At 52.3% G+C, this 27,477-nt stretch overlaps 2 protein-coding genes across 9 annotated transcripts in view; one reads left to right on the top strand and one right to left on the bottom strand.

Annotated features, from left to right (window-relative positions):
* Window positions 1-1,905: 1,905 nt before the first annotated feature.
* On the top strand, window positions 1,906-4,304 carry RHOV (ras homolog family member V). The gene is made up of 3 exons (XM_006742478.3): window positions 1,906-2,539; window positions 2,740-2,798; window positions 2,992-4,304. The coding sequence occupies exons 1-3, from the start codon at window positions 2,332-2,334 to the stop codon at window positions 3,433-3,435; spliced, it is 711 nt and encodes a 236-aa protein (XP_006742541.1). The 5' UTR covers window positions 1,906-2,331; the 3' UTR covers window positions 3,436-4,304.
* A 12,940-nt stretch (window positions 4,305-17,244) lies between these two features.
* SPINT1 (serine peptidase inhibitor, Kunitz type 1) overlaps window positions 17,245-27,477 on the bottom strand; it is a 12,640-nt gene continuing 2,407 nt past the window's right edge. For 2 of the 8 annotated variants that reach the window (XM_081830945.1, XM_081830944.1), the window contains exons 3-12: window positions 21,302-21,429; window positions 20,936-21,074; window positions 20,673-20,843; window positions 20,470-20,496; window positions 20,018-20,143; window positions 19,889-19,939; window positions 19,184-19,282; window positions 18,778-18,948; window positions 18,486-18,563; window positions 17,245-18,142 (exon numbers count right to left, since the gene is read on the bottom strand). In XM_081830945.1, the coding sequence (XP_081687071.1) occupies window positions 17,928-18,142; window positions 18,486-18,563; window positions 18,778-18,948; window positions 19,184-19,282; window positions 19,889-19,939; window positions 20,018-20,143; window positions 20,470-20,496; window positions 20,673-20,843; window positions 20,936-21,074; window positions 21,302-21,429 (1,205 nt within the window). In that variant the 3' untranslated portion in view covers window positions 17,245-17,927. Of the gene's footprint in view, window positions 18,143-18,485; window positions 18,564-18,777; window positions 18,949-19,183; window positions 19,283-19,888; window positions 19,940-20,017; window positions 20,144-20,469; window positions 20,497-20,672; window positions 20,844-20,935; window positions 21,075-21,301; window positions 21,430-21,843; window positions 23,111-27,477 lie in introns of those variants that run through there. The other 6 variants (XM_081830947.1, XM_081830946.1, XM_081830948.1 and 3 more) reach the window with 6 other exon arrangements.

The raw sequence follows: 27,477 nt of genomic DNA, 5'->3' as shown, positions 1-27,477 counted from the left end.
TTTTTTTTTTAAAGATTTTATTTATTTATTTGAGAGAGAGAATGAGATAGAGAGAGAGAGCATGAGAGGGGGGAGGGTCAGGGGGAGAAGCAGACTCTCTGCTGAGCAGGGAGCCCGATGTGGGACTCGATCCCGGGACTCCAGGATCATGACCTGAGCCGAAGGCAGTCGCTCAACCAACTGAGCCACCCAGGTGCCCAGATCAAGTAATTTCTCAGGAGTCACAAAGCTAATGAGCTGAAGAACTAGGAATACGGGTGCCTGGGTGGCTCGGTCGTTGAGCTTCTGCCTTCGGCTCGGGTCATGGTCCTGGGGTCCTGGGATCAAGGCCCGCATCGGGCTCCCTGCTGGGTGGGGGCCCTGCTCCTCCCTCTCCTTCTGTCTGCCGCTCCCCCTGCTTGTGCTCTCTCGTGCGCACTAATAAAAAATAAAAAATCTTAAAAAAAAAAAAAAAGAACTAGGAATAGTAGGACAGGTCTCTTGATGTACAGGTCTTTTCAAATCCCCATTCTTGCCTCCCTTTCCAGGAGAGCAAAAAGAACAGCTTTTGGACCTCCTGTGGGAGACAATGGCAAGACAACATTTTGGGGCCTCTTCCATTTGCTAAATGAATAAACTTATGTGGATATGTCTGAGAAGTCTTTGGGGCTATAATCTGGGATTATTAGTACCCCCAGATACTTGGATGTAGGGAATGTAGGATGTAGACATTGGGATATAGAAGTGGATATTGGAGAGGATCCTACCATTTCCCACAGTCAAGATTTTAACAGTTAAATCAGCAACTTTCTAGGTGTTGTCCTCAATTTTTGACAAGGAAAGAAGGAAGGAAAAACAAGGAAAAATAAAAATCAGGGATCCTGAGACTTTTTCCAAGAGATTTAGAGATTTGGATTTATGGATTTTTATACTACCAATTGTTTAAGAAATAGGATTATCTCTTTTCTTTAATATTCACTGCCTCCTCCCCTCCCAACACTCTTCCTGCAACAACTCAAGAATGTGTTTTCAACCATCTTTGTACAGGCTGAGATGAAAGACTGGCTTGGAATTCAGAGAAAGGATCCTGGGCCTGGTGTCACTTGATGTGGCTGCAAAAAAAGACGAAATTAGCTCTCTTGGGTGACCTTCCTAGAGCTACCTGGCATATCTTGTCTCAGTCTGTAAACTCCTTCTGGGGCAAGGACAGTGGGTGGCCCAGAACAGCATCAGCAAATAGGTAATTACTACGTGCTTTTGATGATGATGAAGATAATATTTGGGGTTTTAGAAAATACTCAAATGGAGAATTGTCCTTGGTGATCCTCTCCAGCTAGACTCTCCAGCACCCCAAATCCCTTTAGCGGAGTATAGTGAAGGTGTTTAAGGTCTGCCTCCAGGCCTCATCTAGAGGAAGCTCTTCCCTGGGAGTACAGTAAATTCCTGCTTGATGTGTACATGCTTGAGTTTATTTTCTGTCTCTTTATGATCTATATATTTTTTTAAGATTTTTTTTTTTTTTTGGAAGTAATCTCTAAGTAACCCAACATGGGGCTTGAACTTACATCCCTGAGATCAAGAGTTGAAGGCTCGGGGTGCCTGGGTGGCTCAGTCGTCAAGCGTCTGCCTTCGGCTCAGGTCATGATCCCAGGGTCCTGGGATCGAGCCCTGCATTGGGCTCCCTGCTCAGCGGGGAGCCTGCTTCTCCCTCTCCCACTCCCCCTGCTTGTGTTCCCTCTCTCGCTGTGTCTCTGTCAAATAAATAAATAAAATCTTTAAAAAAAAAAAAAAGAGTTGAAGGCTCTAGGGACCGAGGCAGCCAGGTGCCCCCATGATCTATATGTTTTTTAAAAATCATTCTTTAATTAAGAACATTATTATCCAGACTTTCATACTCGTGCAAACATATACCTAGTTTTTTATTTTGAACAAAGGTTTAATTTGAACAGGCTGTATTATGTGTGTTGCAACTTGCTTCTTCCTCCTAACAATAAATCCTGGATAGCTTTCTCCGCCAAGATACCTAAATCTGCCTCATTTTGGCGATTCTTTGTCCTTGCACCTGCATGATTCTCTGAGTGCCAGTTTTCCTTTGGCCTCTCTTCCTCCCGGCGTTTGTGATTGCCTGGCCTCATGGGGTGCACTGCGGAGGGAGGCGCGGCCGGAGGCCCAGCGGGTGGGCGGGGTCCGAGGCCGCTCGGGACATGCAGATGAGGTGGGCGTGGCCCCCACTTATACCCAGGGTTAGCGGCGGGCTGGCGCGCCGGGCCTTGGCTGACTGAGAGGCACCCTGCGGAACCTGCTTTCCGGAGCACAGCGGAGCCTGGTCTCGGGCTGCCCCCGGAGCGGGCCATGCCCCCGCGGGAGCTGAGCGAGGCCGAGTCGTCCCCGCTCCGGGCCCCGACCCCTCCGCCGCGGCGGGGCAGCGCGCCCCCGGAGCTGGGCATCAAGTGCGTGCTGGTGGGCGACGGCGCCGTGGGCAAGAGCAGCCTCATCGTCAGCTACACCTGCAATGGGTACCCCGCGCGCTACCGGCCCACAGCGCTGGACACCTTCTCCGGTACGTTGAACGGCCCCAGCGGCCGCGTGGCTGGGGGTGGGGTTGTGCACCCGTCGGCTGGGGCTGGCGCGGGGACGGGAGGGCAAGGGAGCCCCCCCGGGAGGGAGGCGGGAGCAGGCCCCGAGGTGGCGCTGGTGAGGTCCGGTGGGGCCCACGACGCTCTTCCTAACTCGCTGTCCCCCCACGCCCTGACCCTGCAGTGCAAGTCCTGGTGGATGGAGCGCCGGTGCGCATTGAGCTCTGGGACACAGCGGGACAGGTGAGAAACTGGGGGCGGCCTCTAATGGTCTGGGAGAAGGTGGGCTGGAGGCTGGGAGGACCCTAGATGGATAAGGAATGGAGAAGGTCTTGGGCCCTTCCGAGTCTCAGGTCTGCAACCGCAGGTGACAATCAGATTCCCATTACTTGTGGCAGGGAATAACCCTACTAATGATCAGGCCTTCTCATCCTAGGAAGATTTTGACCGCCTTCGCTCCCTCTGCTACCCGGATACCGATGTCTTCCTGGCTTGCTTCAGCGTGGTGCAGCCCAGCTCTTTCCAGAACATCACAGAGAAATGGCTGCCTGAGATCCGCACTCACAACCCGCAGGCGCCCGTGCTGCTGGTGGGTACCCAGGCCGACCTGAGGGACGATGTCAATGTACTGATTCAGCTGGACCAGGGGGGCCGGGAGGGCCCCGTGCCCCAACCCCAGGCTCAGGGTCTAGCCGAGAAAATCCGAGCCTCCTGCTACCTGGAGTGCTCCGCTTTGACGCAGAAGAACTTGAAAGAGGTGTTTGACTCGGCTATTCTCAGTGCCATTGAACACAAAGCCCGGCTGGAGAAGAAACTGAATGCCAAAGGTGTGCGTACCCTTTCCCGCTGCCGCTGGAAGAAGTTCTTTTGCTTTGTTTGAACAGCCATGGCAGCTAGGGAGCAGTAGGCCTAAGACCACAGACTTCTGGAAACTGGAGCCTTTGAGGGGGACACTGGCAGGGCCAGGCCGCCCCATGGGACTCAGTTCCCATCTGAACACTGTGAGGACACAGGCCTCTAACTGCGCACTCTCATATGCGAGGGGCTCTGATTTGGATCTCTGGTCAAGGCTCACAGAGAAATCCCAGCACTTGGATTTTCATGGGGTGGTCCTAACAGTGCCAGCCACCTCCCAAGTAGTTAGGGATCCAATTCCCAGTTTCTTACCATGAGCCCTCAGGTCAGCCTGGCTGAATTAGGACCCCTTGTGGTGGTCCCCACCTTGGCACAGGGCGGGGGAGGAAGAGCCAGGCATTTTGGAGGGCAGGAGGGTGTCCAGCCCTGATTTGGAGAGAAGTTCGGGATGGACTGGATAAGACAGAGGTCAAGGAGAGACTGAGAGGGAGCAGAAAGTGAGGCCTTGGAGCCTTGGGACAGGAGGCAGGCTGGTGAGGAGGCAGGTCAGAAGGCTAGGTTTGGAAGGAGGAAGAACAAGGAGAGCAGGAAAGTGGTGCCGCTGAGGAGCAAGGCTGACACGGGACTGCCCTCTGCCCCCAGGGCCCGGGAGGGCGGGGCTGGTCCCTGGGAAGAACTGGGGCTCAAGGCTCCCTAGGCACTGCCCAAACTAGCTGGGCCAGGAGCAGGGCAGGAAGCGAGAGGCAAGGCCCCCACCCCGGAGGAGGGGGAGGAGGGGGAGGAGCCGCGACCTAGAGCCTGGAGGAAGAAGGGGCTGGGGTCACCTTTCTCCAAGGCCACAGCCTAGAAGGTAGAGCAGTGCAGAATCTACAAATAAAACCTTAAGTTTCTGAAGCTGCTGTCTGTGTCATTTCCTGGAGCTGTCTGCCCATTGCCCTCTAAGAACCCTCTTCAAGGCCCAGCAGCCAGGATAGGTAGGTTGGGCACTGAAGGACTGAGGCCAGACTGACAGGTGGGGGCTGGACTAGATGAGATGAGACAGTGTGCTGGGAACTGGACTTGGGGGGGGCAGGTCTGGGGCACCCCGCTTGGAGCTTAGCCGGTTCCCAGGAGAGCTAGCGTGGGAAGCAGCCTAGGAACGGGTTTCCCCAGGTGTCAGCGCCAGAGCTGCTTTCCCATGACCTCACCAGGTGGGTGTTGCCCCGCCCCTCTTTCTAGAGCACCTTGCTCAGCGCTGGGGCTCTGGGGCAATGCTGGGCCCTCTGAACCTTTCTGCTCTGATCTAACTGTCCACAGGGTCTTGTGGGGTGGGGGGGCACCTGGTGCGGAGCCCAAGCATGAAGGGACCCCGTACAGCCTAAACCTCAACCACTGGCCAAACTCCTGGGTCAAGTTGGTTGGACCTCATGTTTGGTCTTGGCATTCAAAGTCCACATAAGGACCGACCAAAGGTCAAGGTGCCGGTTGTCAATAATTTAAATAGAAGTTTGGTCCCAGAAATCCTGTGGAGTGAGGATTTGTTGGGTAACGACTTGGAGAGCAACAGGGATCCAGAGAACATTCCCTGGAATTGGAGCTGGAAGGAACTTTAAAGGGCACCTTGGGGGAAAGACACACTTTATTTTACCCATAAGGAAAGTGAACCCCAGAGAAAAAAGGTAATATCTCAAGTGAGGTATTATTACCAAGTAGCTGTAAGAGCACTTTGTGAACTCTAGAGTTCTGTATATACGTGGGTAAATGTAATTCTTTTGGAGAGGTATTTCTAAGGCACACCTGGGACAGCTGCTAGGCAACTGCTGGGCCAGGTGAGTGCAAACCCTGTCCCGGCCCAGCTGCCTCTCCAGGAAGTAACAGCTGCCTGGGTATGAGAAAGAGCAGGGCTGAGGGACAGAAATCCTAGCCAAGCAAAACCTGAGATAATCCCCAAATTTAGTTTTAGCCAAGACTGTCCAGCTCCTGTCCCACCAGGGCCTGTCCCCTAGAGCTCCAACCATTTCGTCTCCCTTTGTCCCCTTGCCCCTGAGGTGGAGGGGCTGGAGCCGCACCATTGCAGCCAGGGCCCGGGGGGGGGGGGGGTCTCCCACCCCAGCTCCATGGCCTCTTTTACCTCAACCCAGCCCAACACACTACCCACCCACCCCGGGGGGAGCAGAGACCTGGGTTCAAGTTCAGACTCTGACATCAACCATGACCTTAGGCAAATCATTTCCCTTTGGTGTGCCTCGGTTTCCTCATTTGCAAAACAAAAGACTCAGGATTCTGGATTAGAGGTTGTCAAACTGCTTCAGGGGGCCTTAGAGGTCCTATGAGTAGGGGGCGGAAGTCTAAAGGTCATCTCTGAGGCTCCCCACCTCCTGCTTCTTCCCTGATTCTCTGGTGGCCCCAGCACATCCGTGTCCCTATGTCTCCTCTTCTGCTGGGTCACCAAGCCTGGTCAGCACCTCTCTCAGCCTTGCCCTCCCCATCCCTGCCCCTGCTGTGCTCCATCCACTTCCCCCGGGACTGCTGCCTTCCCCCTCTGGCATCTCTCCGACTCAGGACTGTTAACAGCTCTCTGGGCCATTGGTGAACTCCCAGGCCCTCATTTTAGCATTCAAGTCCTTCTCAAATCCCACATCAAACTGGACCAAGCCAGCTGGTTCCAGTGATCCCACTCCCTGATCTCTGATTATTTTTGACTTCTGACTCCCAAGTCTGCTTTTGCCAAATCCTCTAGTTTGCAAAGTGCCCCCCCGCCCCCGCCACCCATGCCCTGTTTCTCTTCTAACCATCTTTCAGTACTCCCCTTTTCCAGAAAGTGTCTCTTACTTGTATTAGCGTCCACACTGCTCTCTTGGTACTTGGAGGGCACTCTGCATTTGGTCACTTACTCAGATTGCATCTCCCCAGCGAAGTAGAAAGTCCTCTTCATGCCCCTGTGCTCCTGCAGGGGCTTGGGCTCAGGCAATATTTGTAGCTGGCCTTTAAGTGCTTAAGATAAAAATCCAACCAGTGAGCCCTGGAGGGGACCCTGAGGGTCAAGTTCAGCTCCAGATATGTGCCACGGAAGCCTGGAGATAGGCCTAAGAGCAATGGCTTGCTGGAACGGCCCTTGGACAGGCAGGGACCAAGCCGATGCAGGACAGGTGGGATTTACCTCTGGTTCCCAACCCACCGACCTGCTCTGCTTCTGTTTCTCTTTATAATATCTATTTTATTTCTTTCCTTCCTTTGCCTTCTTCTCCCCCTCTCTCCATTCTCTCTCTCTCTCTCTTTTTTTTTTTTTTTTTTGAAGATTTTACTTCTTCATTTGACAGAGACACAGCGAGAGAGGGAACACAAGCAGGGGGAGTGGGAGAGGGAGAAGCAGTCTTCCCGCGGAGCAGGGAGCCCGATGCGGGGCTCGATCCCAGGACCCTGGGATCATGACCTGAGCCGAAGGCAGACGCTTAATGACTGAGCCACTCAGGTGCCCCCTTTAGCTGATTTTTTAAATGTTTTATTTTTCCCATAATAAATACTCATAGAAAGATTAGAAAATCTGAAGAACTAGAAGATTAAAAATTTAGTAATAGTCTTAACTCCCATAGATAATCAATAGTAACATTTTGATGTACTTCCTTCCAGCCTGTTCTGTGCATATTTTTGAAAATTTTTTTGTGATCATGCTATATATACAATTTTGTATTTTTTGGTTTTTTATTTAAAATTTTATTTTTTTAAAAGATTTTATTTATTTATTTGAGAGAGAGACAGAGCACAAGAGGGAAGAGGATCAGAGGGAGAAGCAGACCCCCCCGCTGAGCAGGGAGCCTGATGTGGGACTCGGGACTCCAGGATCATGACCTGAGCTGAAGGCAGTCACTTAACCAACTGAGCCACCCAGGCACCCTCATTTAAAATTTTAACAGGGGTGCCTGGCTGGCTCAGTTGGTAGAACATGCAACCCTTGATCTTCGGATTGTGAGCCCCACGTAGGGTATAGTGATCACTTAAAAAAAAAAAATGAAATCTCTAAGGGGCGCCTGGGTGGCTCAGTCAGTTAATCTGGCTCAGGTCATGATCCCAGGGTCCTGGGATCGAGACCCTCATCCACCTCCACAGTCAGTGGGGAGTTTGCTTGTACCTCTCCTTCTGCCCCTCCCCCTGCTCATGTGCTCTCTCTCTCCCTAAAAGAAATAAATCTTTTTAAAAAAGTAAAATTAGGGCGCCTGGGTGGCTCAGTTGGTTAAGCGACTGCCTTCGGCTCAGGTCATGATCCTGGAGTCCCGGGATCGAGTCCCGCATCGGGCTCCCTGCTCAGCAGGGAGTCTGCTTCTCCTTCTGACCCTCCCCCCTCCCATGCTCTCTCTCTATCTCATTCTCTCTCTCAAATAAATAAATAAAATCTTAAAAAAAAAAGTAAAATTAAAAAAAAATAAATTTAAAATACTTTAAAAATATTATTAATTTTTTTTAAAGATTTTATTAAAAAATCCCCACTCCCCCTGCTTGTGTTCCCTCTCTCGCTGTGTTTCTCTCTGTCAAATAAATAAATAAAATCTTTAAAAAAAAAAAGATTTTATTTATTTATCCGACAGAGATAGAGACAGTGAGAGAACACAAGCAGGGGGAGTGGGGGAGGGAGAAGCAGGCCTCCCACGGAGCAGGGATCCTGATGTGGGGCTCGATCCCAGGACCCTGGGATCATGACCTGAGCCGAAGGCAGACGCTTAACGACTGAGCCACCCAGGCACCCCTATTAGTAGTATTTTTTATTTTTTTAGTAGTATTTTTAAAAATATTATTTATTTAGAGAGAAAGAGAGAGAGTGCACATGAGTGGCAGAAGGAGAGAGAATCTCAGGCAGACTCCACGCTGATCTTGGAGCCAGACATGGGGCTCGATCTCACGACCCCAAGATCATGACCTGAGCTGAAATCAAGAGTCGGTTGCTCAACCGATTGAGCCACCCAGACACGTCTATTACTATTTTTTAAGTAGGCTCCATGCCTAATGTGGGCCTGGAACTCATGACTCTGAGACCAAGAGTTGCATGCTCCACTGACTGAGCCAGCCAGGTGCCCCAATAAATAAAATTTAACAGTGTTTTTCATGTCATTATAAACTCTGACCAGAGGCTGTAACCATATGTATATATTTGCTTACTATTTCACCCTGACCATAATTTCTTCAACTAGATCCCAATTTGGGAGCATTGAGGTGGTTTTCCTTTAACTTTTTTTTTTATTATTATAAATGATAACTTTGTCGGCATTTGGTTATTTTTTCCACCATGGGTTGGTGCCCATCTACAGAAAAACAGTTCTTCATCTTTGGTTTGGAGACTGGACCCCATATAATCCCAAGTGGCTCTTTGGAGAGGGCTTGGGTTTCTGTGTATGTATGACTTGTGTTGTGGGGCGGGGGAATCCTCTTTCCGGCGGAGCATGACTAGCAGATTGTGGGTGTTCAATAAATACTAAATGATGACAAGGTGTAGGTACATCGTGTATTTGTGTTCACGTACATTTCTCTGTGTCCCTGTTTTTGCTCTCGCATATTGAGAGTGGCTATCGTCCTTGTGCAAAACTCGGAATAATTCCATGTATGTGCGAGTCTGTCTCCGTCTGTCAGTGTGGGCGTCTCTATGCACTACGTGTACAGCTCTGTATGTGTATGTGTATGTATGTGTATGTGCACCCACATGACATCTGCCCTCAGCAGTGTATTATACACAAATCTGTGCGTGCGTCTGGGTGTGCACATCCAGGTCGGGCCTGGTTTCTTGGGGGCCGTGTGTCTACGTGTTTGTGCGTGCCGAGGCTCAGTTCTGTGTGGATCTGGGAGGGGGTCTCTCGCCGCGTGCTTCCTTGTGCTGGGCCCGGGCTGGCGTGTGAGTGTGCGCGCACCCGAAGGGGGTGTGTCTCTCTTGCTTTCCGCCTGGGAGCAGAGTGGTGCCCAGGGCGGGGGTGACGCACCCTCCCCGAGCTCCCCCAGTCTCCTGGGAACCAGCTTGGGAGAGTGAGTGAGACCGAAAGCAGACTGCGTCAGGAGCACCAGTCCCTTTTGCAACCAGCCCAGGCCCCAGGGGCTTAGTAACCGCGGCTCTCACCGGTCAGACCTGCCCACTGAGCCTGGCTGCCAGGAATCCGGGCTCCCAGCAGGGCTGCACCGTCAGCGCCCTCCCTGGGCCTGGGCCAGATCCGCCGCGGTAAGCGCAACTCAGCCAGCCGAGGGGCCACATGAGTCACCCTGTGGCAACAGCAGGGAGTGACTTCCTGGGCAGCGCTGGCTGTCCCCGGGAATCACGGCTTTCTGCCCCAGATTGCGGCAACGCGAGGCAGCCTTATCTCCTCCATTATCACCTTCCGTTCATGCAACCGAACTTCTCCTTAGCTCCAATTTTCAGGTGAAAAGACCGAAGCACAGAGCCCTCTGACAAAGGTGAAACCCGAGCTGGGCCTTGGACCTGGGTTTCCTGACCCTGGGTCCAGGCCTCTTTCTACTGAGCCACCTAGGGCTCCAGGTTTCTGCACCCCTAGCCCTAGAAATGATTCTCTTAGAGGGCAGAGCTGGGAGTGGTGGTTTCTGGGACAGATTCGGTTGTCCTGGGCTGGGGAGTGGGGCAGAGGGAGACGGGGCTGGAGGTGGAATGTGGGGAGAGACGTCAGCACCGAACCAGGCCTGCCCTCCTTGTGGAACATTTTCAAGACTTTCTTCACTGAACAGAGGATTTGTCCCATAACTGGGATGGATGATCACGAAATTCATTGTCAAGTTCAGGATATTTTTGAGATTGAATGGGAGCTCTATTAATCACCTGTCCTTACGTTCACCCTACTTGTAACTCCTTTGGAAGGCAGAGCCAGTCATTGTCATCAGCAAGGAGGGCCTCCTTGACCCTCACCTGCACCAATCTGCCTCTCTCCCCAGGTGTCCAAATGTCTCCCTGGTCCCTTGGCAGTGAGGGGCATTAGGAGAGTCCTTGGGCTCGGTGGCGGCATTGAGATTCCTTGGGGCCCCTTGAAGCTGGCAGAAAATTAGCCAGCACAAACCCCACCCAGGGACACCTGACCCATGATAGCTTCCTCCCTCAGGCCTGTGGCCATATTCTGCTGCCTCTGCCCATTTGCTCCCCCTCTCCAGTACCCTGTAGCAGTTGGGGAACAAGCAGAGCCTGTCCCCAGAGGTCTCCCTCAGGGGACAGTGAGATCACTGTCCAGGTGAGACAGGGGACCCTTGGTTCCTGGGGCACCACCCCAACAGGCCATGTGCTCTGCTGACCACTGCATCTCCCATGGGACCTCCTGTTTCAGCCCCATCCCTGACTTGCCAGGCGACTTTGGGCAAATTACTGCCTTCCTCCTTGTCTGAGTTTCTCTCTGTTGTGAAGTGGGGCTAATACTTTCTGCTCCTCCCTGGCTCCCAGGGGACCTGCAAGGATAAGCAAGATAATAGCGGGGAACTGATTTGGAGGAAGCTATTGAGAGCCAAGTAAGAGGTATCAGTGTTGGCCCATGTTTACATGGGTGTGGACCTTGGGTTCCCAGCATCTTGGGGCTTGGGACTAGCCCTGACAGCTTCTTGGCCCGGCTCCTGGCTCCTTTGTCCCACTTCCAGAGAAAGGACAAAAACCAAAGCCAGGAGCCTGGTCGTCGGGAGAAGATGATGTCAGCGCAAAAAGTTTGGGGCTCAGGAATACTGGCTTAGCTCTGTCCCCAACCACTGGCTGTGTGACCTTGGGCCAATCACTGCCCCTCTCTGGGCCTCAACAACTTGACTCTGACAGCCTCCCTCAGCTCTGCTCTTAGAGACCCCGAGCCTGTAATCAGGCCAACATCATGGTTTGGGGGATAGAAAGGACCTTGTCATCTAGTCCTTTACTTTCCATAGACTATGATGGACCCCTCTTTGAGGGCCACAGACTAACCCTGGTCAGTCTGATTAACCCAAGTCCTACACTGGTTGCAAAAGGGATCATCTGGGAGAAGGGAAGGGGCTGAGAGAAAATCCGCTAGGAAGACAACCCCAAGTGAGCTAGTGAGTCAGCAGTGTAATCTGTTGTACTCCGTCAGGGTTTGATTCACCTCTCCCCTCTGTGCTTAAAACCTGGCACAGGCCTGTCGTCCTCCCACAGCTGCCTGTGGAAAGGGTGCTGGCTCGTGTCCCCTTCCTCACTACACCTGCCCCCGCCCCCGCCTTCGTCAGGTTTCCATCTGGCTCCTCTCCTCAGCTGGCTCCTTCCGGACCGGCAGGAGCTTTCAAACTCCTCACCTTTGAGCCGCTCTCTTCCGGGTCTCCCACCACCCCTCCAACCACCGCTCCTCTGGGTCCTCTCCCTCCAAGCAGAGGCTCTGTCTCAGGGTTCAGAGTGTTTCTCTCTCCCAGCAATCTCCCACCCCTCCGTTTCCCCCTACCCAGCCCACTCCCAAATCCAGGCACTCGGCCTTCTCCACCAAGCCCAGACCCTCCCAGCTAGAGTGCTGTGGCCTCGCCAGGATGCACCCACGGCCGGGAACACGCAGAGCTCACCGTGTGGCCCAAAGACTACAAAACTCGTATGTTTTTGCTTTGTTTCTGGCCTTTTTATTTATTTATCTATTTGACAGAGAGAGAGTGCGCACAAGTAGGCAGAGGGGTAGACAGAGGGAGGGGGAGAAGCAGGCTTCCCGCTGAGCAGGGAGCCCGATGCGGGGCTCCATCCCAGGACCCTGGGGTCATGACCTGAGCCGAAGGCAGACGCTTAACGACTGAGCCACCCAGGCGCACCATTCCTGGGCTTTTTAAATGTTCCTTGTTCTTTTTTGTCTTCTTCCTACTTTATACTCATGTTATCTCATACTTTATAGACCCTTTTAAGCTGCCTTTAAATCCTTCCTCAGGAAGGCAAGGCATAAGCAAATAAAAACTAAGTACCAATGGTAAAATCAATAAAACCAGTCTCCTGGGCGCCTGGGTGGCTCAGTTGGTTGGGCGACTGCCTTCGGCTCAGGTCATGATCCTGGAGTCCCAGGATCGAGTCCCGCATCGGGCTCTCTGCTCGGCGGGGAGTCTGCTTCTCCCTCTGACCCTCCCGACCTCCCCCCTCTCATGCTCTCTCTCTGTCTCTCTCAAATAAATAAATAAAATCTTTAAAAAAAAAACAACGTCTCCTTCTGGTACCTGGGGGCCCCTCACCTTCTCTTCGGTTCTCTCGAAGCTACCCCTCCCACGCGGCCCCGTTTCTGCTGGCAGAACTGTCACCCACCCAGGCTCCCAGGACAGAAAATCTGAAGGCCCCACTGACTCAGTTTCTCCCTCTGCATACTCCAGCTACCAAGCCTTGCAGCGCCTCCCTTCCCCAGATCTCAGAAGCTCTCTCTTCTTTTCCCTCCCCACTGTCTCCATCCCATCGAAGAGCTGCATGGTCTGATGGTTTGTTTCTTACTGGAATATACCTGAATACTTTTTCAAAAGAATAACATTTTCTTATTACAAAAGCAACAGACATTTCTTATAGAAAATTTAGAAAATGCAGGCTGACAAAAAGAAGAAAATGAAAACCACCAGTAATTTTATCAATGAGAGGGAACATTTGGGTAAATACCCTTTTTTCGTTTTGTTGTTCTAAACATATAGCCCTCCCCCCTTTTTTTAAACTCCGCCACAAGGAGCCTCTCAATTTCTTTCTCGGTTTATTTTCTTGGTCATCCTGGTTCTGGGATCCACTGATAGAACCCCCAGGCTCCCCTGCAGTTTGGGGGTTAGAAAAGGCAGGCACTCTGAAGGACCCTGTGGGAGAGTCTGGGCCACCCCTCCTCCCCCTCTGCCCCCCAAACTGGCCTTCTGGGTTTAGGGCTATCAGATAGTGCTGAAAGCAACCCCTCCCAAGGGGACCTGAAAAGTGCCTTCCCAGGCTGTAGTCTCTCGCTTGGGTGGGGGAAGGGAGTGGTCTTGTGCAATAGGGCAAACCACTCCTCATTCAGGGCTGTTTGTTTAAGTGGGCAGGGATGAGTTCAGGAGAAACAACCCAGTTTTGCCAGTGTTTATTTGAACTGTTGGGACCAATAAATTTTATTTTATTATTTTATTATTTTTAAATTTTTATTTATTTATTTAATAAATGAGGGAACACATGCAGGGGGTGTGGAGAGGGGAGAAGCAGGCCTCCCGCAGAACAGGGAGCCCGACGCGGGGCTCGATCCCAGGACCCTGGGATCATGACCCGAGCCAAAGGCAGACGCTCAACGACTGAGCCACCCAGGCGCCCCTTTTTTTTATTTTTTAAAGATTTTATTTATTTATTTATTTGACACAGAGAGAGAGAGAGCACAAGGAGGGAGAGCGGCAGGCAGAGGGAGAGGGAGAAGCAGGCTCCTGGCTGAGCAGGGAGCCTGACATGGGGCCTCCATCCCAGGACCCCGGGATCATGACCAGAGCCGAAGGCAGATGCCCAACCAACTGAGACACCCAGGCGCCCTGGGACCAGTAAATTTTAGAGAAAACTCCCCAGTAGGGGAAGACAGGTTGGGTTAGAAGGGATAAGATGATGGGGGTCCCCAAGTTGAATGAATGTCTGGAGTGGCAGGCTGGCTGGGGCTATGGATGGGTTAGTGCCTGTCCAGCTCAAGGGGACCCAAACTCAGTGCCTGCATTGCTATAGGAATGTGGGCCCCCGATTGCCAGTCTCCTAAGTTTTCACAAAAAGCTAGAAAAGTGGATTTTTTAAAAAATGAATTTTCCTGACTCTTTAAATGTTAGTAACTAATTAAAGAAATTAAACCGCTGTTTGTGTCAAAGCATGACTGGCTGCCAGCATGCAACTTTTCGACTAGCCTTTACTGCACATCTCATGTACTTTACACACGTAACCCTAATTTGCTTGGTGTGGCCTTCTCCCTCTCTCCCTCTCCTGTGGTGCGACCTCTAGTGACAGGGCCTGCTTACCTAGCCACTCCTTCAAGCTCAGTTTGAATTGCTCCTTCCCCTGCTCAAATCTGTCTTCCCCACCATATTCACCAACATTGCCTCTACCCGCCAAGCTCCTGGCTTTCCCTCTCAGGGCTTGAGTCCAACTGAGCAGCTTGTCAGTCCCCAATCAAAACAAGACCCATGATCTTCACTGCCTGGCTTTTACTCACTATGATTTGTTGTGCCTGGAACACCCACACCCACCTGCTCATCTCTTTTTATAACTCCTCCAATGAAGCCATTTCTCAACCTCCCTCTTAATTTCCATGGCTTGATCAGCCTCTGCTTTACTCAACAGCCATTTGTTAGACGCCTTGTATCCACAAGCAGGACCTGGCATGGGGGATACTGAGGTAGATAAGACTCCATCCCTGGGGCGCCTGGTGGCTCAGAGGAGCATGTGACTCTTGATCTCGGGTTTGTGGGTTCGAGCCCCATATTGCATATAGCGATTACTTAAATAAATGAACTTAAGGAAAAAAGAAAAAAAAAAGACCCCATCCCCAGCCCTGCCCGCGGAGCCTCCTCCAGGTAGGGCAGACATACACTACCATGGGCTATGCGTGTGCAGCAGAGCTGTACGCCGCGTGGGGGAGTGGAGAGGGCACCAAGGGGTTTTGGCTGGAGAAACAGCAAACGCTTTTTGAGCTTCATCAAGAGGTAAGTAGAGGCTTTCCAGGGCAAAGAGGCATTTGAGGTAGAGGTAACAGCCCGTGCAAAGGAATGTAGGTGTGAAAGTTCTGAGAAAGGCTGTCACTGGGCGGGGATGGAAAAGAGGATGCCTGGGAAAGTCACAGAAACAAGCGGTTTGGGAACCTGCTTTCTGACAGTATTTGCATTCCGTTTGCCTGCACTCCACAGGGTAAGTTCTAGAAGAGCAGAGGCTGCGTCTCAGCTTTCAAGGCTCCACACCTGCTACCTGCCTGGGACTAGTACCTTCACTCAAACCCTTGCCGTGAAACACAGCGCCTGGTAGTCGTGAGAGTGCCCCCTAGCGGCCCCTGTGCAATCCTTCTTCCCGTTGTCCTAGCAGACCTGGCTGAGCCCTCCCTGCATCCCCTATATTTCTGGGGGGGGCACTTTGCCTGGCACCGTCTCACCTCATCTCCACCCCTCCCTAAGAGGAGGCTGTTCCTTTCTGTCCAACAAACACCTATTAAGCATTTATTTTGCGTTGATCACTGTTGTAGGCATTGGGATACACAATTTCATGAATCTTTCATCACCTCAGCCTTGGAGGTGCTTCAGAGATCCAAGGGATAATGGGGGTTGTCCCCAGTGCTAGGGGCACTAGAGGAACTGAATCCATTTTGAGCCTTGAGGGATGGCAGAGCAGGAAGCCAAAATTCGGTGTCCTATGAAATGGGGGCAGCCGGAGTAACGAGGCTTGTCACTGCCATCTATCCACTACCATTTACTAAGGTCATGGAGCTATGTGGGGTGACAGAGACCCAGAGACGACAAAGATACCATCTGTTGTCTCCAGTTCACAACCCAGAGGGAAGACAGATAAGGAGACAGGAGAAGGGGGCATTCTGTGCTCAGGGTTCTGTTACCAAGACACCAGGGCGTCTCCCACCTGAGTGTGCGTGGGAGAAATTGGGGAAGAACAATTAGGCCGAAAGATGAGAAAGGAGGATGTGGTCCAGGATGAGTGCAACAGTTACAAAAACACAGTAGTGTGAGAGTTAGCCATCGAAAGGAGGCCCATCCTGGGGTGCTAGAAAGGTTCTGCTTCTTGATCTGGGTGCTCGCCTCCTGGGGTGTGTGTGGTTATGGAAATTTATGGAGCTGTACACTTCCAGGAGTCAAATATGTACCTTCACCTTCAATCATTTGTAGCCCCCAAACTCTCACATCTTTTTTTTTAAGATTTATTTATTTGAGAGAGAACATGGGCAGGAGGGGCAGAGGGAGAGTAAGAGAGAAACCCAAGTAGACTCCACGCCGAGCTTGGAGCCTGACACGGGGCTCGATCAGATGACCCTGAGATCAGGACTTGAGCTGAAACCAAGAGCCGGATGCCCAAGTCAATGTGCCACCCAGGTGACCCTCCATGTTATTTTTCTGTATAGCAATTATTGCAATCTAAAAGTATCTCTTTGTTAGGACTAGGAGCCATGTTAGGGTTTGAACCCAGTCCTCCAGTATCAGCTCTAGGACCCTGGGAACTCAGCTTTGCTGAGTCAGCTTCCTGGAAAATGGGGGTAATAGTACCTTCATCACAGGGCTGTGTGCCGAGGTAAGAACTTGAGATACATAAAGCCCTTACGCATGCTTCCTGCATGCTTATCTTGACAATATCAGATTGGCGGTGTAGGGCACATAGCTCCTCAATATATAATTTGTTGAGATGAATAAAAGGATGGCTTTTTTTGACACCAAACAAAAAGTGGCTGAAACAGATGGAGGGGTGTGGGCTGGAGTACCTCAACTAAAGGCCCCCGGGCAGGAGCTCAGAGCCTGGGGAGCAGCAACACTCCTGTGAAAAAGCCAAAGCTTCTGTGGGTGGGCAGGGGAGACAGCGGTGACCTGGGCCCCCACACCAAAAGGAGTGGAGATAAGAATCAGAGTTCAAAGCCATGCTCCCCCCCTGCCCTTGAGTTCTCCACTACATGCTGCAGTCAGGAGCTGCCCCAGCGACCGAGCAGACCTGTTGACAAGGCTCACACCAGGAAGAAATCATGCTACGCGGCAGCATGGCAGCCTCCTGGGCCCCCTTCTTCCATGGCCCTCTCACCCCTCCCCTCTGGTGGTCAAACTTGGCAATTCTCTCCACCCTCAGAGGCTGGGGCAGTTTCGGGAAGGGTGGGAAAACCTGCTGAACAGGGTGGCCGAAGCCCAAACCGGTTGTACAGGGCAGTCCTATCCCCACCAGCAGCCCTGTCCCTCTCCTGCCCCAGACAGCAGAGGCAGCAGCCTCACAGAACCAACCATTTTATTACACTGGGGGTGGACTGGGGCCCGGGGAAGGCAGGGGAACAGGGGGGGTGTGATGCCTGAGAGCCCTGGGGCGTGTGGGGACGATACTGCACACCAGGCCCCGTGGGCCAGGCCAGGCCTCATTCTTGGGGGAAGGGAAGAGGCAGCCTCTTTCCACTCCTCTTACCCATCCCCATGGCATTAAATAAACAAAAAGCAACTCTATACAGCACAAAATATACAGGGACGTCCTTCCCCCCAGCCCTGGACTGTGCAGGGTGGGAGGGCCAGCTCTGAAGGGCACCGCCAGGGGGCCTCCAGCTTCTGACATTGCCCCAGGCCCCTTCCCAAGGCCACCGGGTGGGGACAGGCAGCTTTGAACAAGAAACAAAACTTCAACTTCTTCTGAAATCCTAGGCTGACAGGTCCATCTGTGTGTGGGACTCTGGGCTCAAAGGTCTTCCGCTCCTCCCAGCCCCTGGAGCTTTGTCAGGAATGAGAGGCCTAAGCTTAGCTAAGACATCTCCCAGAGGGGCCGGAGCCCTGCCTCAGAAGCAGAGTGGGCCTGGGAAATAGCTGGAGGAGCCTGGTCCCAAAGTCTTCCCCAGCCCAGGCTTCCATCTTGGCAAGGAGGAAGCAGGGCCAGGCAAGAGCCGGAAAGAGCCTGGGCGAGCCCCCAGCTCAGAGGGGCCGGGTCGTGTGGTTATAGACCAGGTGCTCCGTGTCCTCTGTGGTGGAGACCGTGGAGCTGGCAGGGGTAGGGGGTTGGAGGTGGTCGTTGTGGTGGCGTCTGTGGAAGCCCTTCCTCTGGTTCTTGAAGAAGCAGTAACCCAACAGGGCTATCACCACCACGATGCAGGCGACCAGGAGTACGGCAACGGCCACCTCCACGGAGCCTGGGGGAAGAAGGGGCGGAATGGAGGAGAGCTCCCGGGGCCCGCTCAGCTCTGATGCCCACCCCCACTCTGCGCAGAAGGGACCAAGTCAAATGGATGCCAGGTGTGGAATGACCTCCAGCGTATGAGCAGCTGGGCTCCGTCAGGAGCTCAAGGAAAGGCCCGCGACTCTGACGGCAAACACATGACACGCACTTCACTGTGCTTCCCTCCTCTGCCTGTGGCAGGTATCACCACTGGCCGTGGGCACTCTGTCCCTTTACCCAACCTCAGGATCCTTCTCAACACAGTTTTCGGCAGTCACCACCAATCACGTGGAGCTGATCCTTGAGAGGATACCTACTCGTCCGTGAGAGGGCAGACCAGGGCTCACCCATGTTAGGAATGGGGCTTTCCCGGCGCAGGCCAAAAACATCCTTCTCTACAAAATGATGAGGAGAGAAACAAGTCAATACTCAAGGCTCTGAGACTCAACTGCTCCTCAGTGCCCCCAGACCACCCACTGCCCCCCTCCGCCACCCCCATTCCGGGGACTCTGATGATCAACTGGAGCCAGCCCAGGCCTTGGGACAGAGCAGAGTGCTCTAGCTAAGCCCTTCCCCTCCCCGTCTTCTGGGCCCCAGTGCCCAGCTCACTGGAGATGCCACGACAGGACGCAAGACACTGCTGCTCCTCCTCGAAGTTGTTCTTGTTGCCGTAACAACCACCGTAGGTAAAGCGGGCGCAGCGCTCGCTGAAGGGGTTGTAGTACCAGCGTGGGATGTTCTCCAGGCAGAGCCCTGTGTCTGGCAGGTCCACACAGTGCCCTGGGGGATAGGGGCAGGCCAAGGGGTGAGTGAGTCCATGGGGGGCCTCCCTGCCACCATCCACCAGGCTCCACATTGGAGGGTGCTGCTTGCCACCTCCTGCCCCGCCTCATGCTGAGACTCAGTGAGGGCCTCAGGGGGCCCCAGGAACAGCCCCAGCTGGCCCTTCCGCACTTCTGCCAGAAGCAAGGAAGACAGATCCTGGACAACGATTTTAGGCACAGAAATACCCTACCTTGACTCACATAACTATTTTTTTTTTTTTTCCAGTTTTCTTTCAGCTTTTCCGATTGTGTCAAGGTCTCGGTTTTCTCTCCAGCACTGGACGGTCTAGCTTTTAACAAAGAAGGCTCAGAGTCTGAGCCCTGGCGGGCAACAACGTCCAGCTAAAATCTATTAACATTGTTTTATTATAGTTATTTCAATAGTTCATCTCGATTTGTAGCATGTAACAGTGGCTTGCCATTTATGCTAGTGATATGACATTTCCTTTAATACATTAAGTTTAAAAAGTACTTGATTTTGGGGCGCCTGGGTGGCTCAGTTGGTTAGGCATCTGCCTTCGGCTCAGGTCACGATCCCAGGGTCCTGGGATCGAGTCCCGCATCGGGCTCCCTGCTTGCTCAGTAGGGAGTCTGGTTCTCTCTCTCTTTCACTCACTCTCTCGGCCCCTCCCCACGGCTCATTCTCTCTCTCTCTCAAATAAATAAATAAAATCTTAAAAAGAAAAAGTACTTGATTTATAGGAAAAATGGTAAGTAAATAAAATCTCAGGGATATGCAGGCATGGTTAAATCTCCGAAGGTGTTCAGAGGAGGACCCATGCTTGGGAAACACCAGGCGCCCACCAGCTTTCTACCTGCACCTGGTGCACCCAGCGGGCCCCTCGGGCGCCCTGCCGGCCTCTGTCCCGACCCAGGGGACCCGGGGAGGAGCTCACCTTTGTCACTGCGGAAGTGGATGTTCTGGAGCTCCTCGAAGCCACTGGTGTCTGCAAAGATGGAAGGTCAGAGGCGCGCACCCCAGAGGGCCCCCTGCGGCCCAGCGACCCTGCCTGCCCCAGCCTCACATTTCTCACAGGCGGCCTCGTCAGAGGCATCGGGGCAGTCGGCCGTGTCGTCACACTCCAGGAAGCTGTCGATGCAACAGCCGTTGCGGCAGCGGAACTCGGTGGGGTGACAGGTGCCAGAGCACACTGGGTGGGCGGGACGGCGTTAAGGGTGAGGTCAGGCTTGCGCATAGGTCACCGAGTACCAAGAGTCCATCATCTACCTGGCCTCCTCTGCCCCAACACGGCATTATGACATGTCCCCTGCTCCCCTCCAGTGCCCCTGTTCCCCACAAACCCCCCAACACACAAACTGGGCAGATCCTGATAAGGTGCTGGGCCGCAAGGGGTGCGGCACTTGTGGTCCTTCCACATCCTACGAGGGCAGGCATGGCTGGGCAAAGGCAGCTGGGGCAGAGACAAAGACATGACCCAGCAGGGGTGAGGGGAACAGGGAAAGGAGCAGAGCTCACCTGGACCATGCCTGTCCAGTGAGGGGCCTGGGAGAGAGAAAGCAGATGAGTGAGAGGAGTTGGGGCCGGGTCCCAGCAGGGACGAGCTGACAGGGGTGCCTGGGAATGGAGGACTCCCCCTGCCCACTGCCCTGACCGGCAGAGGGACCACCCACCCTGGGGGAAAGACACCTGAGTCCCAAAGCTGCCTTGTAAAGGCCCACCTTGCACATCCCGGCAGGCTAGCTTGCACTCCTCTTCCCGAAGATAGTTGTTCTTATTGCCCAAGCAACCTCCGTATACGAAACTCTTGCAAATCCGTTCTTTGGGGTCATAGTACCAGCGAGGGAAGGAACCGCGGCAGCGGCCCACCTTGCTGGACGCAAGGCAATATTCTGGGGGGAGGAAAGCTTGTGAGGGGCCCCCGTGGGGCCCCATCAACAGAGGGGGTTGGCTCCAGGTACTTCCTCCCCACCCGCTCCCTCACCTTCTGTCTGCTTGGGGGACAGCACAGTAACTGTGATGTTGGTCATGCTCTCTGGCTGGTCGGAGTCAGCCGCTGTCAGCTGGAACAGGTAGGTGCCTTCCTTGAGTCCCCACAACTTCACCTGGTCCGGCTCATTCTTCTACACACAGGAGGAGCCATCAGGCTGGGACCCCCGATGCCCTGCGGCTGCCCGAGCTCCTCCCAGCCACACAGCCACCCCATACGGAGGGCAGAGGGACTTGGTAGTAAATGGATCCCCAGCTTCTATCCACCCCACCCATCTGGAACCTCAGGTTGGCCTGTGGCCCTGGAAAGGGGGCCCTAGAGAGCTGAGGTGGGGGTCAGAGAGCCAGCCCAGTGTCTCACCTCTACTCTGACATCCGCGTCACCCTGCAGTAGGTACCAATCTGTGTTCCCCATATCCTTCAGCACCAGCGGTTCCTGGGGCTGTACCTTCAAGTCTATGCCTGCCCATGCCTTGGGGATCCGGGACCCTGAGGGGGAAGGTAAGGTCAGGTCAACTCTCACTGAATGGACCAGAGCTCTCCTGAAGTGGGGGAGCAACATGGGCCACATGGGAGAGGGAGAAGCAGGCTCCCCACTGAGCAGGGAACCCAACTCGGGACTTGATCCCAGGACCCTGGAATCATGACCTGAGCTAAAGACAGATGCTTGACCGACTGAGCCACCCAGGTGCCCCTGAAGGCATTTTTAATGTAAAACCTGCTTTTGGAAGCAAAATACGGAACAGCATGTGCCATTTGATCCCAATTAAGGAAAAAATATACATGGGAAAGGAACTTATTCCTATTTTCTATAAGCAGGTACCTGTGCTAATTGCTTTAAAAAGTTAAAGTAACAGTATTTTTGAAAAGCCAAACAAGTAAATATGTAATTAACACTATTACCCCTCATTCTGCTGGTCTGGATTGCTGCTGAGAAGCCCAGCCTGGTAGAGGTCTGAAGCACAGAGTCCCTGGGCAGCAACGTGGCAAGCCTTGGTGTCCCAGAGCATATAGTCGCAGGAGGAGGGTGCCTGCCTCCCCTTACAAGGGGTCTCCAGGGAATCACACCCTCCCTCAGCCTGACAATGTCTGTGCCCGAGGCTTCCACCAGTCTCAAGTTAGGGGCTGGGGAGAAACAAGTCCCAAGCACAATTCCTCCCTGTAGTGGGATGAATGGTGGGACCCAAAACATATGCCTTTGTCTAATTCCAGAACTTGTGAATGTGACCTTATCTGGAAAAAGGGTCTTAGCAGAAGTAACTAAGTTAGGCATCTCCATATGAGATCATTCGGGATTAGCTGGGTAGGCCGATGCAATGACACATGTCTTTATAAAAGACAGAAAAGGAGAAAACAAAATGAAGGGAAGCTGGGTCAAGAGGGAGGCAGAGCCCGGAGTGATGCAGCCGCAAGCCAAGGAAGGCCTGGAGCTGCCAGGAGCTGGAAAAGGCCAGGAAGGATCCTCTCCCGCTCTTCAGAGAGACTGCAGCCCTGCCAACACCTGGATTTTGGACTTCTGGCCTCCCGAACTGTAAAACAATAAATTTCTGTTGTTTGAAGTCACCCAGTTCATAGTACTTTGTTTCACCAGCCATAGGAATTGATACACTGCCTCTGAGGGGACTCCAGTCCAGTTGGGCAGATGAGACTGAGCACCAGGAAGCAACATGGGAGAAAAGACCCACCAAGATGAAGCAATGCGTGGTGCGTGTCCAAGACTAGGAAGTGGCCACGCCACAGCAAGTTAGAGGAAGGAGGGAAGGCTTTCTGGAGAAGGGAGAAAGGATTTTTAAAATTCTTTTGTTTGGGCTTTTTTTGGGGTTTGCTTATGGGGAAGAATGTGCTGTGCTATTGGTAACAGCAGAAAAGGTGAGCAAAAGCAAGGAGGTGGGAATTTGCAAGGTGGGTCTGGCGGACATGAAAAAGGCCAGCGGGGTGAGACATGCCTCAAAGGGCCCTCAATGCAGAGCCAGAGCATGCGGACACAGCAGAAGTGACATTCAAATATTTAATACCTGGGCTACAGGAAGGGGCCATGAGTAGTGGTACAGAGTTCTGGAGGCCACAGATGCATCAGACACTGACCTCCTAGATGCATAAGCGAGGTCCAGGAGTCTGAAGGGTTAGGGAGCCCTCTGTCCTGAATTACATTTTTTTTTTTTAAGATTTTATGTATTTATTTGTCAGAGAGAGAGAGAGCACAAGCAGGGGGATCTGCAGGCAGAGGGAGAAGAAGACTCCTGGCTGAGCAGGGAGCCCGATGTGGGACTTGATCCCAGGACTCTGGGATCGTGACCTGAGCCGAAGGCAGATGCCCAACTGACTGAGCCCCCCAGGCGTCCCTATCCTGAATTACTTCTACGGAGCGAGGAGGCCAGTGAGTGGACCAGCGCAGCAGTCCAGGGCACACTCGAAGGGAGTAGTTGGAATTAGAGGGATAGCTAAGGGAATGGAAAGGAGGATGTGAGAATGCTAGACAAACACTTCAGGCTTCCGTGTTTGACAGGCACTGAGAAGTGGGAAGGAAGGGTCAGGGTGCAGACAGAAAGGAAACCCAATCTAGAGGGAACCTGTGGGTTCAATCAGAGAAGTTGAACTTGAGGGAGGGAAGACCATTGAGAGAAGTGACCAGCAGGCAGCAGAAGTGCACATGGGAGCAACTGAGAGGCCAGAGTTGGAGAAAGATATGCAGTTGGGTTTATTAACAAAGCTGCCAAGAGTTTAATGTATGCTGGCCACCACACATCATCTATCTGCATCATCTGCAGTAGGAGTTGACAAGTTATGGCCTGCAGGCCACATCTGGCCCACCACCTGTTACACTTTTAAATGGTTGAAAAAAATCAAAAGAATAGTACTTTGTGACATGGGGAAAGCACCTAAGATTCAAATTCGTGTCCATGAGTTGGAATATGGCTTCACCTCTTCGGTTACATATTGTCAATGGCTGCTTTCGCGTTATAAGAGAGCGGAGTAGCTGGAACAGAGATTGTATGGGCCACAAAGCGTAAAATATTTCCTATTTGAACCTTTACAGAAAATTTGCTGACCCCTGATCTATGTTACCTACCTTCCTAACCATCCTGCCACAACTGCATTCTTGCCCCTTTCCAGATCAGAAAATTGACACCAGAGAGGTTCAATGACTTCCCCAGGGTCACTCAGTTTTTGAACAGCAGAACTGGGATCTGAACCCTGGTCTATCTGACTTCATAGCTCTTTCTAAAACACCGTGCTGCTGGTCACCCATTTACTTAGAAATATGATTTTGGGTGGCGCCTGGGTGGCTCAGTCGTTAAGCGTCTGCCTTCAGCTCAGGTCATGATCCCAGGGTCCTGGGATCGAGCCCCGCATCAGGCTCCCTGCTCCGCGGGAAGCCTGCTTCTCCCTCTGCTGCTCCCCTTGCTTGTATTTCCTCTCTCCCTGCCTCTCTCTCTGCCAAATAAATAAATAAAATCTTCAAAAAGAAAAAAAAAAAGAAATGTGATTTTGATTGCTTTTTATAATCTCAGGGTTGTTTTTAACTTAGGTAGTACATATATAGGATAAAAAATTCAAAAAGTACAAAAGAGAGGCACCTGGGTGGCTCAGTCAGTTAAGCATCTGTCTTCGGCTCAGGTCATGATCTCAGGGTCCTGGGATCGAGCCCTACATTGGGCTCCCTGCTCAGTTGGAGTCTGTTTGTCCCTCTGCTCCTCCCCTCCTGCTCATGCTCTCTTTCTCTCTCTCTCAGATAAATAAATAAAATCTTAAAATTAAAAAAAAAGTACTTAAGAGTTGGGGCGCCTGGCTGGCTCAGTCGGTAGAGCATGTGACTCTTGATCTCAGGGTTGTGAGTTTGAGCCCCACGTTGGGTGTAGAGATTACTTAAAAAGTGAAATCTTACCCTCAAAAAAGTACAAAAGAGTAGTGAGAATTAAATCTTGTCTTTTCTTAACCTTCTCTCCTTAACCTCTCAGGTTCATCTTGCCCAAGTTCTCCTTCTTGTTTTTCCCACAATATGTTTTGGAAATCATTCCATAGCAACATGGAAACAATTTCCCTTTTTTTTTTGGTTGCACAGTACTCATTATATGAATGCACCATAACTTACAATTTAATTAATCAGTACACCAGTCTCCTCTTGATTTAGATTCTCTTTTTCTTTCTTCTCCTCTTCCTTCCCTACTAAGAACTAAACCATATTGCCTCAGGTTTATTATTTTTATTAAAACAGCATTACCATATCCAGTTATAAGATGTGTTGACGGACATTAGATTGTTTCCAATTCTTTGCTATTATAAACAATGCTACAGTGAGTAACTGGCTGGTAAGTTGGTTTATACACATGTAAGTACAGCCGCAAGATGAATTCCTACAAGTGGAACTGTGTTGAGGGTTATGTGCATTTACAGGGCTTTTAAAAAGTTTTTATTTATTTATTCATTTAACTAATCCCTACACCAAACGTGGGGCTCAAACTCACCATCCCGAGATCAAGAGTCGCAAGCTGTTCCGACTGAGCCAGCCAGGCGCCCCTGTTTACAGTCTGGATGGATACTGCCGAACTGCCCCCTACCAAGGCTTTACAGAGAGTTATGTCAGGCGTTAAGAGTGAGTTGAAAGGAAGAAAAGAAGGTAAAGAGATAAGAACGCTGGTGGGAGGCTGAGTCACTGAGATTCCTCTTTGATGAGGCAGAGTCACAGAGGGTGGACCCAAGGGGGAAGACCGGGACACACAGTGACAGTGAAGGGATGGGAGGGGAGAGCATCCACAGAAAAACATGTCAGATGCAGGTGTAGAGGCCTAGAATGAGAAAAGGAGGCCCTGGCTTCCAGGGGTTGCGAGGGAAATAGAACCAGAAGAGCAGGAAAGAAAAGCACCTGTCTGGACCAAACCCGCACCCTGGTGGCTTGGCTGGCAATCAGTAGAGGGTCCAACAGGCAGGTTCTGGGGTGACCTCTGAGAGACAAAGCCACGGGGGTGCCTCCCTCCTTACATTTTTCAGAAAGTCATCAGCTGAAGACAAGACCCCCTGGCAGTCTACCTAGGAGACAGATAGGCTAGCGCCACCAGCCCTGAGGGTGGCAGTGGACAGCGGAGTGATGGAGTGACGCATCAGGCCTTGGGCCAAACCAGCAACATCCACCCAGTCCCAGGCCCCAGGAGCAAGGGGCAGATGCCCCACCCTACCACTCCCTACTTCCTAGCCCCCAAGAGGGCAAAGGGCCAGAGGGGCAATAAAGCCAGCTCCTCCCCCAGCTGCTGGGTCTCCAGGAAACACAGACTCCACCTCCTAAGCCACTCCTCCAATAGAAAGAGTGGGAGGGCAAGTGAGGGGAATGAAGGAAGGAGCAGGGTGCTCCGGGAGGCCATAGGAATCTGGACTGGACTGGCCACAAACAGGGAAAGGGGAGCAAGCCAACCCACCCTGGGAAGGATCTCTCTACCCCATGCAAGAATCAAAGGTTTAGATGCCCCGAGCACCTGCCCACCTTGCCTGTCTTGGTCCATCTAAGCCTCCAGGATGGCTTTATCCAAGCTCAGCTGAGAATGGACTCCTTGTTACCAAATAGCTCCCCCCACCCCCCAGAGCACTGCAGCACCCTTAAAATGGCCGGGAGCTCGCACTCAGTTCACGCCCTACCCAGCTCCCTCAATGACCCAGGAAGTCCCCACTCCACCCTGTGTTGTGCCAAACAGGCCAGTCTGGGGTGGGGGTGGGCAGGTTTCCAAATGAGGAAGGCCGGTCACAAGACCACGGAGCCCCATCCAGCTCATCTCCCTGACCAGAACCCAGGGTTTTAGGTTCTGGCCCTGGAGTGGGACTCCCATGGACCCTCTGTCAGAGCAGGAAGGCATAAGCAGCTCAGGTCGATTCGTGTCATCACCACCTACACTCTGTGCTACTTCCTTGTGGAACAAGCTCAGGCCCTGGACCAGTGGGATTCAGGTGGCCCAGCCTGAGAACCTGCCCTGTTGGACCCTCTACTGATTGCCAGCCAAGCCACCACTCTCCACCTCCCCCACCCAGAATTCCCATCCCATTCCCTCTCCCCTCGGAGAGCCAGGACAGGGACTGGAAGGATAGGGAGAAGAGTAGGTCCTTAACCTGAGAGAGACTGGCCCAGGAAAAAGCTGGACAGTCTCTTTTCGACTTTCCGGAACTGAGACCACCCCCAGACTGAGCACCAGCCCTGAGTTCCCCAGTCTCTGGTTCTATTATCTGCTGGGCTATCTTGGGTCAGAGTGCTAGGTTTCTACCAAAAAAGATGGTCTTGTGTGGAAAAACAGCACAGGACTTTGGGAGATCCTGCCTGGGTTGAGTCCCACGTCTCCCATTTATGGGCAATGCTATCCTGGGCAAATTATTTAACATGGGAGTCAGTTTCCTAATCTAAAAAGTGGGCTGATCATCAAAAGGAATGAGATCTTGCCATTTGCAACGACGTGGATGGAACTGGAGGGTATTATGCTGAGTGAAATAAGTCAAACAGAGAAAGACATGTATCACATGACCTCACTGATATGAGGAATTCTTAATCTCAGGAAACAA

Source organism: Leptonychotes weddellii, chromosome 9, assembly GCF_054177405.1.
Source record: "Leptonychotes weddellii isolate Sample4059 chromosome 9, ASM5417740v2, whole genome shotgun sequence".
Classification (NCBI taxonomy): domain Eukaryota; kingdom Metazoa; phylum Chordata; class Mammalia; order Carnivora; family Phocidae; genus Leptonychotes; species Leptonychotes weddellii.
Note: the sequence above shows the minus strand (reverse complement) of the source record. Positions and strands in the feature narration are given on the sequence as shown.

Bases quoted from the DNA above. Each gene is read 5' to 3' on its own strand.
- RHOV (XM_006742478.3), top strand. From the start codon at position 2,332: ATGCCCCCGCGGGAGCTGAGCGAGGCCGAGTCGTCCCCGCTCCGGGCC. The intron at 2,540-2,739 runs GTACGTTGAACG...CTGACCCTGCAG, and splicing joins AGCGCTGGACACCTTCTCCG to TGCAAGTCCTGGTGGATGGA. The intron at 2,799-2,991 runs GTGAGAAACTGG...TTCTCATCCTAG, and splicing joins TCTGGGACACAGCGGGACAG to GAAGATTTTGACCGCCTTCG.